Genomic DNA, 15,306 nt, shown 5'->3' with positions numbered 1-15,306 from the left:
GGAATGCACATGAGTCCTGCAGATGGGGATTGATCATTGGTCTGGGAATCTCAGATTAGAAACTGACCCTATGCGTGCTGGTTGTTTCACTCCCTGAAACTGAATCAAACAAAAATCAGTCTTAGCCCTCCTTACACTGCTGAGGCTTTATCTGCAGCCCAGGTCATGAGCATGCATTGTAGAGGTGAATCTGATAGAGGTGAATCTGTGCTTTCCTAACTGCCTCAGACAGCAACAGAAATGTTATGAAAATAGCAGCAAAAGCCTGTTTTGGGTAAGTAGCTCGGGAATGTGTTTGATTTAGGTACTGCCATGGTACACAACTAGTTAGCTAAAGCCAGCGTGAATGAAGGTGATACTGGCATAAAGAGAAATGCCAGAAATGCTTTGCTGTTTTCTAAAAGCAAATGCAGGGAAATTGCAAGGGAAGAAAAAAATCTTAAACTGATCACAATTTATTCCAGGTTTTCTCTTCTGCTACCATCTCCATGGGAGAACCATGCTGGATGTTCATGTTCATCAGTTACTGCTATTTGCTATCTTTGGAGCTGCTGCCTGCATATTTCTGGAAGTTTTCTTCCGTGGCAGTATTGTGCTAGAGATGCTCCGTACAAGCCTCTGCATATTACAAGGCAGCTGGTTCTGGCAGGTAGGTCACTTTTCTGCCCTTGTAACTTCTTCCTCACCAAAATGGGTCATTTAACCCTTTGCAGATGTTTCACAGGTGATATAAATACCTTTTAAACACAGACCTCAAAAGACTTATAGAAAACAATGCACTCTCAATGTTCCATTAAGGAGATAAAAGTATCTCTCATATCCATTTTACAGAAGAAGAAGCAGCAGCCATTTTACTTCAAGTGCCTTTTATTTGAATCAATAGAAAAGCTGAGGTGTTTTTCTTGAGCTCTCCATTACTACAGTCATTGACCATTCTCTCTGATCCCTGTAACATCCTGTTCCAAATTCACCAGCCAAATGGCAGTGATTTTAGAGCATGGAAATATATGTTGTTCTTTACAAAGAGAGTCTCCACTGCCAGCTGCTGGAGCAGTGAGCTCTTTGATGCCCAGTGTAGTACTGGACAGGTGGGTGAGGCAAAGGCCTCATTGGCATTACCAGGTTCAAAAGGTACTTAAGCTACAGATTCTCATTAGGAGGCTGGGTGATATAAAGCCTCCTGCTTTTCTAGTGCTCTGGGAACCGAGCAGCCAAAACTTTGATATTTGAGGGATGTGGCTCCCAAAAGGACTTTCCAAAATGTAGCTTCTATGCCTTCAATTACTTGCGAGTCTATCCAATAAGAGATATTTGATAGCAGCCTTTCCTCTGCTGTCAGAACAAGAGAGAGATTTAAGGAGTTGCTGTGAGTTTGTAACAGAAATAGGAGCACTAGTGCTGATGTGTGTTTCATCTTATAGTGGAGAATTGAGGTCATTCCAGTGATTTTTCTTTCCAGCATGTCTAGACTGGCTTCCCTTTTTTCTATGCTGGCCAGACATGATGAATAAAAACGTTTGCTGTTTCTTAGGAGAACTGGACACTCAGCACCAAATCAAATATTTAAATGCTTGCTCTGGCATGAAGACAGACCTTGGAATTGGCTGTATTTTTCTATAAGTGAACTCAAGAATGTGGTGCTGCAGCACGTGCTATTTTATTTTCTTGTCTGTAAACTTTCTGTTGGTGATTTCAGAAACTTTACATAGCAGGAATAGATGCAACCATTTATTCATTGTTTTCTGCCTAGTCTAATTATAGAACAGATTATTTCTTTAGCTCTAGAGACAATGTGGGTTTTGTTTCAAAGTAAGAAATTGAAGTACTGAAAATAGAAGAAATTGAAGTGTGGCTTTTTTCACACCCGCATCAGACTTCAACCATCTGTGTGACGGAAAACCGCACACTGGCTGCAGCAGGGGAAATTTGTAAAAGGTAAAGGGACTTTCTTTCTGCATCATCAACACCCTCATTCATTGAATTCTCTGCATGGAAATGCAAAATGCACTCCCCTCCTTCTTCCTCTCCTCTTCCCAGTTTCTAAATTCTCAGCTAAACTGCTGAGTGGTGACTTTGAAGAGTATTAAGCAGTACAGAGGGTTGGTGCTTGTCATGCAAACTCTGTGTAGCCACAGGATTAATGGTTTTCCCATCTTATGCACAAATATGAATTTGATCTTTCCCAGCTCTGAATAAATAAATCAGCTATGTATTTCACATGAACTCACAGTCTTCGATGAGGAAGCTTCATTTTTGTGCCATTTCTGACCTTTCCCTTGGATGGCCCAGAAGCAATAGATTTATGGCTGCCCTTTATTTATTCGTTGATTATTCATCCTCCCACCCACATGATGCATTTCCAGATGCTGCTGGGAAGAAGCAAGGCAGTGCAAATGGCACTTTTAGTTCAGAGCACACAGGGCTGAGCACCAGCCCCTCTCCTTACAGTGCACAGTTGTGATTGTTGCAGGGCTGGGTTGTTGGGCAGGTGCCTACATTCTCTGGGCAAGAGCAGTGGGTCTCTGGGACTGGCTCTGCATCTTCAAAGGTATTTCTGCACAGAGTTGAGTAAAGTGATCCATCACACCTGAGAGTGACTGCAAAAATAGCTTTTTATAATATACACAGAAATAAGCAACACCATAAGAGAATTAAATGTCTGCCTTGTGATGGGTAGCATAAAACATGATATGGCATAGGGTGCATACCAAATGACATCTACTGAGTATCTTTTATCTTACTACAGATTGGCTTTGTGCTTTATCCTCCAAATGGGAGCCCAGAGTGGAATCAGACGGATCATACTAACATGATGTTCCTGACTATGTGCTATTGCTGGCATTACGCCTTTGCTTTTCTTATACTTGCAGTGAATTACACAATTGTCAGCTGGTAAGTTACTTGAAACACTAAAACTTTGGTGACTTGTCTATTTAGTCTCGGAGGAGCTTTATTTTAGAAAAGTTTCACTGACAAATGAAAAGGTTTCTATGAAGTAATTAATAGTCTTGCAAGGTAAAATAAAAATTGTTATTAGTAATCAACGAAAAGCAAATGACATTGCTTCAGTAGAAAGGGGGAAAACATCCATAAATACAGCTCTGATAGCATAATACTTCTCACATAAAATGAGCTCAAATTCCACATTTGTAAGTGCATATAAAGTCAGAAGTAGGAGATTCTTTTTACCTGCTGAATCTTGTCTCCCACTGCTCATCTCTGCTAATTTTAAGTGGCTTAGTGAGCAGGCTTCATGACTTTACTTTGAAGACTATTACACAGAATTCCTTGCTAGAAATTTCTTTTTCACTAGCCATTTTCATCCCCTAGTGTCTAAAGTTAGCCCTTTTCCTCGCTGCCCAGTGCTAATTCTAACAAAATTCCAGCTGTGGTGTTAATCTGGCTGTAAAAATGCCTCTGCCATCAGATCACAGAATGTGATCACCTTCTGCCCACAGGACCTTACCAAGCCTTTTCCCGCAGTGACCTAAACATGCTTCTCGCTCCTTGCTTGATCCCAACCATCCTAATAGCCCTATTTAATCATGTTAAATACCTAGTTCTTCCAGTCTTGTTTTGCACTGAGGTGCCAGTTCTTTTTGTATCTCAGTTTGAAAGGCACCAGCACTCAAGGCTGGGTAACTGGTTTGCTGTGTAAAGAACGGCAGCTCCTGAGAAGGTGGCAGCAATCTCACATCCCTTCTGATGCTGGGACCAGTGGCTGCTGCAGCATCAGACGAGGCCTCAGGGGAGGCTGATCACGGCACGCTGGCAGAGTTCCCCTCCAAGGGTAGTTTGGCCAGACCCTCTCTTTCTCACAGCTTTATGGTCCCTTCCCAAGTGAACACAGCGATTGGTCTTGTGCCTGCACAACATTGCGCCTTCTGGAAGGTACACTGAGGTTTTTTACAGCACTCTGATTTGATCATAGGAACAAGAACTTACAAGCTCTGCAGTCAGGTGGTATCATTAAAGGCAGTACTTCCTAACCATAGAATCATAGAATGAATCATCCTAACTCACTGATGAGAAGAGTTAAACAGGTTTTTAGCATGTCAAAAAAGGTCAGATGAGCCTTTGAGCTACTATTAACAACCTTTTTTGTTGTTGTTTCCAGGGCAGTTCGCTCGAAGGTTAAACAGTCCCAGTCCATGGAAATGGGTTTACTGAAAACATCTGAACGGGATCATGAGTCAGAAGAAGAAATTTAGTATGAGTATGGCTTGACCAGTTTGCCCACTCCAACCATTAGGCTAATTGATACCTCATTTCTATATTTCTTTGCCATCTAATTAATTCTTTGCTACAACTTGCTTTGCAAATATCAATCCCCTCTGATGTCTACATCTACACAGTCATACTTTTTTTGTGGAGGGTAAGCTTGATCTTGATTCATGGTGGTTGCACTGGTACCTTGCTTATCACACACTTCCCAGAAAATCAGGCTAGTATTAGACAGACTTGGAGTGGATGAGGTGGCACAATGAAATCTGTATGTTTGCCTTATTAAAAGCTAAGCAAAATGTTTTTCAGCTGCTGCTGGACATAGAGTTTCCATAATTAGGGTGTCTAAATACGCGTGTTTGTTGCCCCGCAAGTACCTGTGGATAAATAACTGTGCAGACCTAGAAAACAGTAGAACAAGATAAGGAACCACAGTCTTGCAGCTGTCTTATGTAACAGCTTTGTGTCTCTGCTTGTGGCTTTGTGTTAAACAGAAGGAACTTCTCACTGTGAACCCACTGAGTGGTTCACTGAAGCGTGTGAAGAGTTCACCCCCTCAGAGGTACCACCAAGGCTGGCAGGAGGACCAAAGATGTGTATGTTGATCAAAAACCAGTGCAGTTGTTCATTTTCAGGCCTACACAGTCCTGTGTCTTTGCTACCCTTTGACTCTGCCTTCCCTTGGTGCCTGGAACAATTTCTTTTCCAGAAAGGCTGAGGATGTCCAATCAGGCAGCACCTAACTGCAAAACCATCTTCTTTCCCAAAGCGATTTCCTTACCTTTGGTGGAATTTGGTGGTTTTCTGCAGGATTCATAGCAGACACATGACCCACCACCTGAGTCAGGCGTGGGTCATTCTGCTCTGTGGGCAGGATTGAGATGGTTTTGCATCCCTTTCCCTGTGTCACCCCTTCAGTCACCAGGCAGCCTGCACAGTGCTGCACAGTGAGCTGTGGGAGGGCAGATGTTGCCTTCATGGTAGCTCCATACCCAGCTAACAACATCAGCGAGGGAATTAAAAAATAATACTGCTTTTAATTGCATTTATTTTCTCCATCCAAACTGATCTAGTGAAAAGCACAGTGTTCATGACTAATGGCAGCAAACTGATTGCTTATAAAAACTAGCTAATAAAATAGTTTGTACCTCAAAGAGATCCCAAGACCCAAAAAACCCTTAAAGGCTTTTTCTAAAACTACTTTACCTTTAATGCAACATAAACATTTGTTTCTCTTTTAAGATCTACCTTTTATCTCCCATATTTCAAGGAGCACCTTTCTCAGCTGCACATGCTGTTGATGCTGAATTTTAGTCTGTCAGTTTTGACAGTGCCTTTCCAAAATCAGTGGTGTTGTTTATTCTGAAGGATATAATCAGAAATTACTTTGCTTCTTACAGGCAGGAACAGTGCAAATTTCTTCACTGCTTTTCTTGATAAATATATTTAATACCATGCAGATATTAAGGTGCAGTATCTCTAAACTAAAGGGATAACCTAAACAGGATGAAAAGCACAATAAACTGGCTGAGCTTTCGTGTGTCTTCTTAGAAGACTTCAGTTGCTAATTTTAAAAATTATTTTAGACATTTTAGATGATTGATTGGAACATTTGGGCAAAATGTTCCAGAGAAGTTGGCTTAAATAAAGTATTGTGAAGTAACACCTGTAACCAGCTGTCAGATTATCTAGATGAATCTTCTTTGGAAAGCAAGAGTTGTTGGCTCACATACATTTCTACATTTACAAATGGCAAAAGGGAAATTGCACATTGCTAGCCTAAGATCACTGCTTTTCTTAGCAATTGTTGGCCCTTTTTCAATGCCTTTCTCTGAAAAGTCTTGGAGATTTTGGCAAACTTTAGTAAAGCCTGTCTGGGACATTCTTGCAGAAGAGGTATTGGTATGGTATATTTGTAGCTCTGTGTCTCAGCTTTACAGTGGTCTTACTATAAACTCTGAAATAATTGTATTTCCTCCATTCTGCAAATCTAAGACTTGAGTTTAATTACTGTGGTTCCATTAAAATCAGATTTTCTGTAGAAGGAAGATCCATGGCTTCCCTGAGGAGCCTGCCTGTTAATTGAAGCAGAGATACATTTGCCAAATGTATACCTGTTACGGTCTTACCTTCATTGCACCACATCACTGTCATCTCGAAATTGTGGGGATTTTTTTTAAAGGGCAGACTCTTTTTCCTGTTAGAATGGTTGGGCTACAAAGCTTCTGCAGTGCTGGGCAGAGAGGACGATGGTTATGCATCAAAGAGAACTTGGGGATTACTACAAATGTCTGTCACAGTAAGCCAAAATCAGCTGATGAAGTGAACCTCATGGGTGAGCTGTGCATGTAGAAGGTGCTTAGCAAAATCTCCTTTGAAAAAAACTCCCTGCTTTTACAGAAGCAAAAAGTGACAGTACTTGAACTCATTGGCCAGAGAGTGTCTGCCTAACACAGTTCCTCCCGTGCCGCCCTCTGCCTGGGGACTCTGGCTCTGTCCTTACCTGCATCCAGCAGTGGCTGCAGAGCCGGGTGTTTTCTTTGGAGAAAACCTGAGCAGGATTTGGCCTGCTGAGAGTTATCACCTGCAGCTCCCTCTGTGCCCCTGCTGTGAATCTCCTGTAAATGCTCACACAACTGGATGAATAAGCCCGTCACACACGTCTGCTGGTTTTGGTACAACCATGCTTTGCAAAGATGCCTCTAAAGAAGACCAAACTGGAGGCTGATGCAGACTGGGACACAGAAATGTAGGGCAGGCTTTGTGCAAGAAGCTCTCTCCTCACACCAGAAAAGGTGGCATTGCATTATCAAACTTGAAGAAATGCAAGGAAAAACAGATCCTGAAGTCTCAAAGAAACATTCTTTTAATTTTCAATACTTACAGTACATGCAAAGTGAGTGTCATAGTGGGGGTTTGTGCCTGAGAAATTTGTGGTGCCACAAAGGAAGGAAACACCCTGTTTCAGAGTGGGGTTTTGCTACATGGAACACCTGACCTGTTCTCCTGTGTTCAAAAGAGGTGTCCAGGAAGAGTAGGGCACCTATTACAATGAAAAAGGTACAGCCTTCATCATTTCACAAGCAACAGGTATTGACTGAGTTGAATGAGGGGAGGGAAGTCTGACAAGTTTACAAACACCACTCAGAAAAAGGAAGCTGCTCTCAAGAAAATTTAAATTATTTTAAAATATTGGTGCCTTTGAAAAACTATATGATAGTTTATACTAGAAAAAATACACCTGTAATTTTATTTAAATAAAATTGATTTATTCATGTAAGATGTCTGTCATGTTTTCAGGGGGAAAAATATACCCATTTATGGGACAGGATGGGGTGGGATAAACAGGTTACTCTCTTAACACATGCAGACATTTAACAAGTTGCACTTGAATTCAAGAAAGGTCAGTACTACCTCATCATTAGAAACTGTGATATTTGTTCTATATTCTGTAAATAAATACTTTTTTCCCTTGTAACTAAACATAGCATGAACAAAGAGCAAATATGACAGCAAGGAATCTGAATCCTCCAGGTTCACTCATCCTTAAAACCTAGGCACTAAAATTCTTCAGTGGATCTGGTACCTTAATGCACTCACCCTGAATGTTTCACTTCCTCCAAACTACAGCAGTTGGGGTGGGAGTTGCTGGTACAGAAGTTGGTGGAAGAAAACAGAATAGTTTTTTATCCAAAAAGCCCTTCAGCATGTGCAGTAGCAGAAGGGATCCTGACTCCCAAGGACTAAGCAACAAAGAGCACATCTGTTAAAAGGGAGAAAGACAACTGGAAAACTGCCGGAAAATTTGTCCTTAAAATCTATTCTAGGTACAATATGTGCTCACTCAAAATATGTGGGAGTAAAAAACCTAGTATTTGTCAAATAAGGCATAACTTGTCCTCAGATGACTTTTTTTGAACACTAATTTCTATCTCTTTGCTAGGTAGCTGTTGCTGTTCATGGATTTCTGTATTTGATACACTTCTTAGAATGAAAATACATTTTAAAAAGTAGACGAAAACCATAATTATAAATAGTACAGCGATACTACTTTGCAATTTGATTTGGAAAGCAAGCTCCCACCTATAGACCTCTGCCATTTACTGACAAAACACTCTGCCAGAGATGGCACCTAAGAGGTCAATGGCACAGTAAGGGCATGAAACTGGAGCAGAAATAGTTTTGCCTACATGCCCTGGTTACCAACCACTGCTTCCCTGAGGAGGAGAAAGAAGAAATGGAAAACAGGCTGCAGACCCATATAATTGAATAGCAATTAAGCAACAAGAAATCAGTCCCAGCACTCTTATGAGCATGGAAGGGGCAGCTGTGTTCATGGTATACAGCATTCCAGCCTACCTCCAGTGTTATTTACCAGGGGCAAGGTTCTCAGACATGTGGTGGGATTTTTATGACTCCTGTGCTGCAGGAAACAGCAATGCCAATCTCCTGCTTCCAGTGGGAATGACAGTAGGAGTGAAAGCTTGCACTGATTTGGTGGAATTTTACTGATTTGTGACTCTGACTCAGATGCAGTTGACATAAAAAAAAAGTCAAAGATGGTGTTTACTGCTGGCACCACACTTTGTGCACACTTAAAAACAAAAAAGGAAGGAAATAAGAAACATCTGGCTCTAATTAAGGCTTAAAAGAAACGGAGGAAAGCAGAAGAAACACAACCAGTCACTCAAGAGTGATTTTATCTCCCTGCAGCTGCATCCCAGATACAAATTTGCAAGCATTAAGGTTTCTTTTCAGTTTGATTATTCTATCATATAAACATGATTTAATATTTTCATAAATAAAAGTATACTCTATTTTAAGAGGTGTTCATTCTTTGTGTTGGTTTTGCCATTTGCTGCCTTATGCAAATTTTTTTTTCTGTGTTTTATATAAAATGTTCATGTGAAGTTAGAAATTCACAATCTGTTTTGCTCACAATCCTACTGCAACCTCCCAGCTGACAAACTGTCTTCCATTTGCAAAGCTGGGCTTGCTACCCAAAGTTTCAGACTCTTAGTATTTCTTGTATCTAAACTCAACATTCTGATCAAAGACCTCCATGATCATGTTAGCCATGTAAAGGAAAGAAGCAGCAATGCTATTTCCATTGAACAGGAAAGGCAGTGTAAGTAACCATGAGAATGAATTACAATTTCTTTCCTATTTTGTCATTTAAAAACATCTGCAACCATCTAGCAGGATTTCTATTAGCAAAGGACTCAGACCTGTGATTCAGAAGCTGGGTATGCTTTTAATATACTGCAAACCTCAGACTCAGTTTAGCCAAGCTGGATGTAGCTTAACTTAATGTCACTGAACTGTTCTGTGCCTCAGGTTCTCAATCTTCTAGATCCAAATTAGACTTGGTTCTGCTTTGTCTGTAAGAGTCCTGCTCAGGAATGAGCATCTTCATGTGTCTCTCAGATCCAGTTTTACATCCTTGTCTCTTTAAATAGCAGAAAAGCAAACATTTAACTGCTTATGGCAAGAGGCTGTAAAGCAATTAACATGTTCAAGGGTCCAAAGCATTCTCTGCGAGCAGAATGAGGAGGAGATGTTTCTGTCCAGCTGAACATTGCTGCTGCTCACAGTTTGACAGCAGTGGGAGAGCTGGGCCATGCAGCCATCAGGCTCCCAGGGCTTGTCTGGCCAGCCCCTCAAGTACTTCCAAGCCCACAGGAGGACCAGGCATTGGGATGTACACTGGGGCCGGCCCTCGAGCTGTGCCCCCAGCCTCCACCCAGCCCCACACACGGCTGCCCTGCCCCACAGAGCCCCGTGTCTGCCCCTCTGATGAAGCCTCCCATTCCCTGGCAATCTCCTTGGGGCAAACTGCAGTTTGGCATCTTATGGAGGGCAAGGGCTCTGGTGGCCCCTGGGTGCCGGGGGCAGCTGTTTCCTCCCCACCTTGGCTCTCGCCCATCAGCTGGGTGCCATGGCCCCTGCACCCTTCTCACGTCACTGTGCTGGTCCCAGCACTGAGGATATTTTCCCTTTTCTGCTTCCAATGCTAATGAGAATAACATGGAGAGAGGAAAGATCTGGGACAAGAAACACACTTCTAACACCAGGGCTACCACAGACAGGCAGGCAGACTCCCCCACAGCTGGACAGAGCTGCGCCCAAAGGGACAGCATGCAGCCCATCCCTCCTAAAGGCTTGTACCAACCTGTCACTGTTGTGGTGGCACAGCCTGTCTTTAACCTCTGTGAGCAGACTATTAAGACATTTGGCTATCTGAAGAAGCACATTATCAATTTTGGTGTTCCCATTTGTAAAAGTAATCTTAATTATTTCCTTGTGCGTTTCCCTAGTCTCTCCTATGACCTTAGGTGCTTTCTTCCATAGAGAGTGTCTTGATCACCTGATAAGAGATATTTTTTATTTTCCTTATCAACATTTTGAATACGAGTATGAGTATTATTATGAATACCTTGCAGATTGCCACCAAGGAGATTAACTACATCTCTTATCTTACTCATTCTTATTCTTGATAACGCCTTACACATCATAACAATCTGTAAGGTGTTAAAGGAATCGTAGTCTGTAGTAGTAGCAGCAGCAGTAGCAGCAGCAGTAGCAGTAGCAGTAGCAGTAGTATCTAATGGCTAGACCATTGGACCACATCCCAAGATCACAGAACCCCTTTTTTTGACTGCACTATTTCTGTATATCCTTGTCATATCATATTAGGTTTTTGAGTCCTGTTTTTTTAAACTGAGATGAAAATGCTTTGGTAATTAAAGAAGCCAAACAAATCTCCTTTCCTCACTAGTGAGAAACACCATGTAAAAACAAGGTACTGTCCCTACTCACACAATGGGAATTCATCCACTGAATGCTGATGACAAAAAAGATGTGTTTATTCCAATTAATTCTTAAAATAAGTCTATTTTCTTCTTCACTTTGACTGTGTTGACTTTCACTCTGTGCCAGCCAGTACCCCTGCTTCCCTCTAGGGTACGTGCAGATCTATTTTGAGGACCAGAGTCAGTTCCCAAGAGATAATAAACACAGAAGTTTCAAAACTCTTTTTTTGTAGGTGGAACAGAAAAGGTTAAAGTTTTATCAGTAGATGCGTAGTTAATGGTTTATCACAGAAGTATGAATGTAAAATAATCATTTCACAGCATTGCAGACAGCCTGCACTACAACATGACTTCACTCCACCAGGACAGAATTTTAGTTGGAGTTACCTGTTGTGTGGTGACTGTGACCCTTTGGGAGCTGTGTATTTGGCAACTCCTCAGGTTCAAAGGAGGTAAGAAATTATTCTACCCCATTTGAACTCTTTGGGTTCTTCTTCCTTTCCTTAAATATTTAAGCACGACTGCTGACAAACATTACATCCACATTGCATGCTTCTCAGGTGGAAATATTTTTCTCCTTACAATGATGTTTAAAGAAGCACTCCAAACTTTGTATGCTGCTGTAAAACAGAATAGGGTGACAAACAATCTCTGGAGTGTTTTTGTTGTAATGTGTACACTGCTCATGACCCCTTTGATATAACTTTGAGAAATGTCTTGACATTTTCTCACTCTTCTGGTAGAAACCTGATTTATTTTTCAAAAGACAAAAATAAACCTCTAGCTAGTATAGTAAATTGCGTTTTAAAAAGGAAGTACTTACTTTGCAGATGCTTGTATGCTTGCATGCATATAGCACCTGTTCATGTTTTCATTGCAACCTGCATTGCTGAAAAATTTATTGAAAGCATATCAGAGATTTGCATTTTCTCTATCTGAAAATCAGGTCAATATACTCTTGTAAAACATTTCCGTGTGCAAACTTGGAGCAGAAAGCTGGTCAGTGGTTCCTCTCAGCAAAATACTCACTACATTGATGTGATACGAAACTATGCATGGACCTATATTCAAAATACATTGAAAGAATCAAATAGTCCTGGCTGCTTGTCCAGTAGAGAGTCAGACATGATTTAAGACCAAGAAGCCTGAAGAAAAGTTTATATGAGGATTCATTAGGTTACATTTACTTTAAGAGATTTATCAGATAGTTTGTAGGGGTTGAACATAGCTGAGCCCCAGAAAGGACACAGAAGTAAACAGTGATTATTTAACATATGTCAATAATAATCTACCTTTGCTAATATGCTCAGAGCTTTGTTTGACTTGACAGAGCCAAAGCCAGATGAGATGGGAGTTAAGTCTCAGTGCAGCGTGGGGATACCTCTGCTTGTGCCTAACACAGCTGCAGGCAAAGAGCTGCTAAGAAAGGCATTTCTACTGCAGCTACTTCAGGGATGGAAAATAACTCCATGCCCATCTGGTGCACTGCTTGCTGTGTATAGTGGTAGAGCTTTTTCTTTGCTCAGATTTCAACCACAAGCACCAGCATCAACCGTTCCCATGACGCTTGATTAAAACACGCTCAACAGTTCATTTATGACCTGGTATTATGCAAGAATCGTATAGTTTTAGTTTAGAAATATATATGGTCAAAAATCAGCAGGCTTCTTGACATGATTAATGTCTGCAAAACTTAAAAGACAAAGAGGATGTTTTCTGAACCTTAAAACAAAACCAAAAGGACCCCATGATTTTAAGCCAGTGCCACGATTACTGGAGCCTGGTGAGTTACTGCATGTGTAGTAGGTGTAACTGCATTAGTCAGCTCAGGAATTTGCATTTGTGAAAGACACAAGTTTCCTTCTGAAAAAAAAAAAGCTTCATGAGACCTTGAACAGTAGGCTAAGAAAAGTTACCAGGAAGCACTAAATAGAGGCACAGTTTCGCCTGACATTAACAGGTCCCGTGAGTTGCTACAGAGGAAATCTTTCGGGGAATGCAAAGGTAAGTGAGGCTGATGCCCTTTGCTGTCACTTTCCCTTTGCTGCACGGGCTTCACTGCAGCTCTGTCTACACCTCCAGGGGTAAACGCTGAACTTTTTACCCCACAGCTGCCTGTTGTTTTTCTGTTTTGTTGCTTTCAAAGGAGTGTCAGCCCAGTTTTCCTTTCCACCTTTCCCTTTCTTTCCTTGCACTCCTTTTCAGCCCGTGACCAACATTGCCACAGCCGGCTGCAGCAGCAGCAGCAGCTCCAGCACTGCTCCCACCTGAGGCTGTCCCAGCCACTGCTCCTCCGCTGGCAGCTCAGGGTCCAGGCGTTTGCAGGGCAGCCCTGCTCCCTCCCTGGTTTTGGGATCCTTTGTGCCAGATGACCCAGCAGTCTGCCTGGCCTGGCTGCTTCGGGTTTGTGCTCACCAAGCAAGGCAGAGCCTTGGAGCTGTGCCGCAGGTTCCCCAGTGTCCTGTGGGTTCCCAGGCTCCCAGTCCAAAGCAGGGTCTCTGCCACATGGCCCCAAGTGCCACACTGTGTGCCTGGCTGGTGGGACAGTGCTGCTGGGCACTGCAGCAACAACTGCGTGATCAGACACCCAGCTCCCACAGATACAGATGTTCTCCACAGCTGCTCAGCTGAGCCACACAAGTCTCAATTGCTGGAGGAGATTTCCTTTCCTTCCTGTAAGATTTCCAATGGAGAGATGATGTGTTTTGAAAAGCTGCTGGCTAGTACAGACACTACCTAGTGACACTTAGAGGTTATTCCACTATCATCAGAGACATCTGGCTGCAGTGGAGCAGAGACAGCCTGAAACACAAATGCTAAATAGCAATAACATGAGCAAGAGCTGAGCAAAGAGTGCCAAGAACAGAATTACCTCTGCCACGTGGCACAGCTAATTACTTTGCAATAATCCTCCAGTTATATGAATCCCATTAAAGAGTAAGAAGTTAAGCAATCTCTTTAGTTCAGGGAGAACATTAGAAATACACAGTGACACGTGTTCCTGGCAGCGCCATTTACTTTTGAATGTTCTGGCTTTACTCAGTTTGCCAGTGTCTCAAAACACAGGCATTAAAATATCAGATCAAATGTCAGTCCTCAAATCCAGTTTTCTGCATTATTTGAAGCCATACACTACACCCAGTGCATAGGTGTGCAATTTCCACTGTGAACCTTATTGGAAAGGATTCCAACTCCATCCTTCACTTAGGGACCTGGTGAGATTGACTGTGAGGAAATCTTGGTCTGTGGAGATCCCCCAGATCTTGGATCCATCTTTTTAAGACTGAGGTCCACCAAACCCTTCCCTGTTGCAACCCCTGCTGCAGAATACCCCTTAGCCATTCAAGATATGTCAGTCTCTTTCTAAAAAAACCTTAACATTTTCAGAGCTCGCTGTTCACAGGAAATAACACAATAGGTTCAGAAATTTCTGAGACCCGCAATTCCCCTACAGTTGCTTAGACAGTGCCTTTTCGTTTCCTGAAGCTGTGGCAGCCAGTTCAATGACTACTTTGAAGAAAACCTACTATTTCTGCCAAAAGACAGAATAAAAATTGTCACCTGTCCTGGAATGGGTATAGAGGCTATGGCAGAGATGGGGCATGGGGTTTTTTCTGTTTTATCCTATAATGCCTGTCTTAAATAATAGCATCTTTATCTGATTCTTGGAGGTGTGACTATCCATGTCCTTGTTATTGTTCTAGGCCCTTCAGCACTGGGAATCTGCAGCATTGTTTTGCCTTCTTGGTCCCGTGTATTCCTGTTGAAGTAATTTGGGTTTTTTATGGGCTCAAAAGTTTGATCTGGAGGGCCACACTCCTGCTCATTCAGCATCTACACAAAACTGTTCCCACCTACATTAGTTTGGGAACACAAATTCATGTTTGGAAGCTTTGACCCCACGTTCATGCCATTGGTTTAGGGGCAAGGGACTGAGTATATGGGTGAGATTATGGGTCATATATATATTTTTAGCTGAGGCTTCAAAAATATCATGTTTCCTTCTTTCCTTCATAAAATTAAATAGATACATTGTTTTACCTACCCATTAATGAAGATTCATATACACACAGCTTGATTCTTTATTTACACAGGCACTACAGAACCCATGGAACCTCTGTGCTTCTGTCTCAACAGTGGCAGCTCTGAGGACGGAGCCTGAGTGTGCCCAGAGGAGTAGGTGGGATCTCTTTGTCCTATAGGTCACTACAAGCCAGGCAGCATGGGCAGCTGGAATAATTTCTGGGAACCCCTCCACTTTGGGAGATCA

General features: G+C 42.1%; 2 protein-coding genes across 2 annotated transcripts in view; both read left to right on the top strand.

The window, feature by feature from the left end:
- TMEM45A (transmembrane protein 45A) overlaps positions 1-7,504 on the top strand; it is a 10,192-nt gene extending 2,688 nt beyond the window's left edge. The window contains exons 3-5 of the mRNA XM_008631722.2: positions 465-649; positions 2,747-2,892; positions 4,118-7,504. Coding sequence (XP_008629944.1) covers positions 465-649; positions 2,747-2,892; positions 4,118-4,211 — 425 coding nt within the window. The 3' untranslated portion in view covers positions 4,212-7,504. The remainder of the gene's footprint in view (positions 1-464; positions 650-2,746; positions 2,893-4,117) is intronic.
- A 3,878-nt stretch (positions 7,505-11,382) lies between these two features.
- ADGRG7 (adhesion G protein-coupled receptor G7) overlaps positions 11,383-15,306 on the top strand; it is a 25,873-nt gene continuing 21,949 nt past the window's right edge. The window contains 2 exon segments of the mRNA XM_008631871.2: positions 11,383-11,488; positions 15,131-15,236. Coding sequence (XP_008630093.1) covers positions 11,383-11,488; positions 15,131-15,236 — 212 coding nt within the window.

This window comes from Corvus brachyrhynchos, unplaced genomic scaffold (assembly GCF_000691975.1).
Source record: "Corvus brachyrhynchos isolate BGI_N302 unplaced genomic scaffold, ASM69197v1 scaffold3, whole genome shotgun sequence".
Taxonomy (NCBI): Eukaryota; Metazoa; Chordata; class Aves; order Passeriformes; family Corvidae; genus Corvus; species Corvus brachyrhynchos.
The sequence above is the reverse complement of the archived record's forward strand: the minus strand, read 5'-3'. Positions and strand labels throughout refer to the sequence as shown.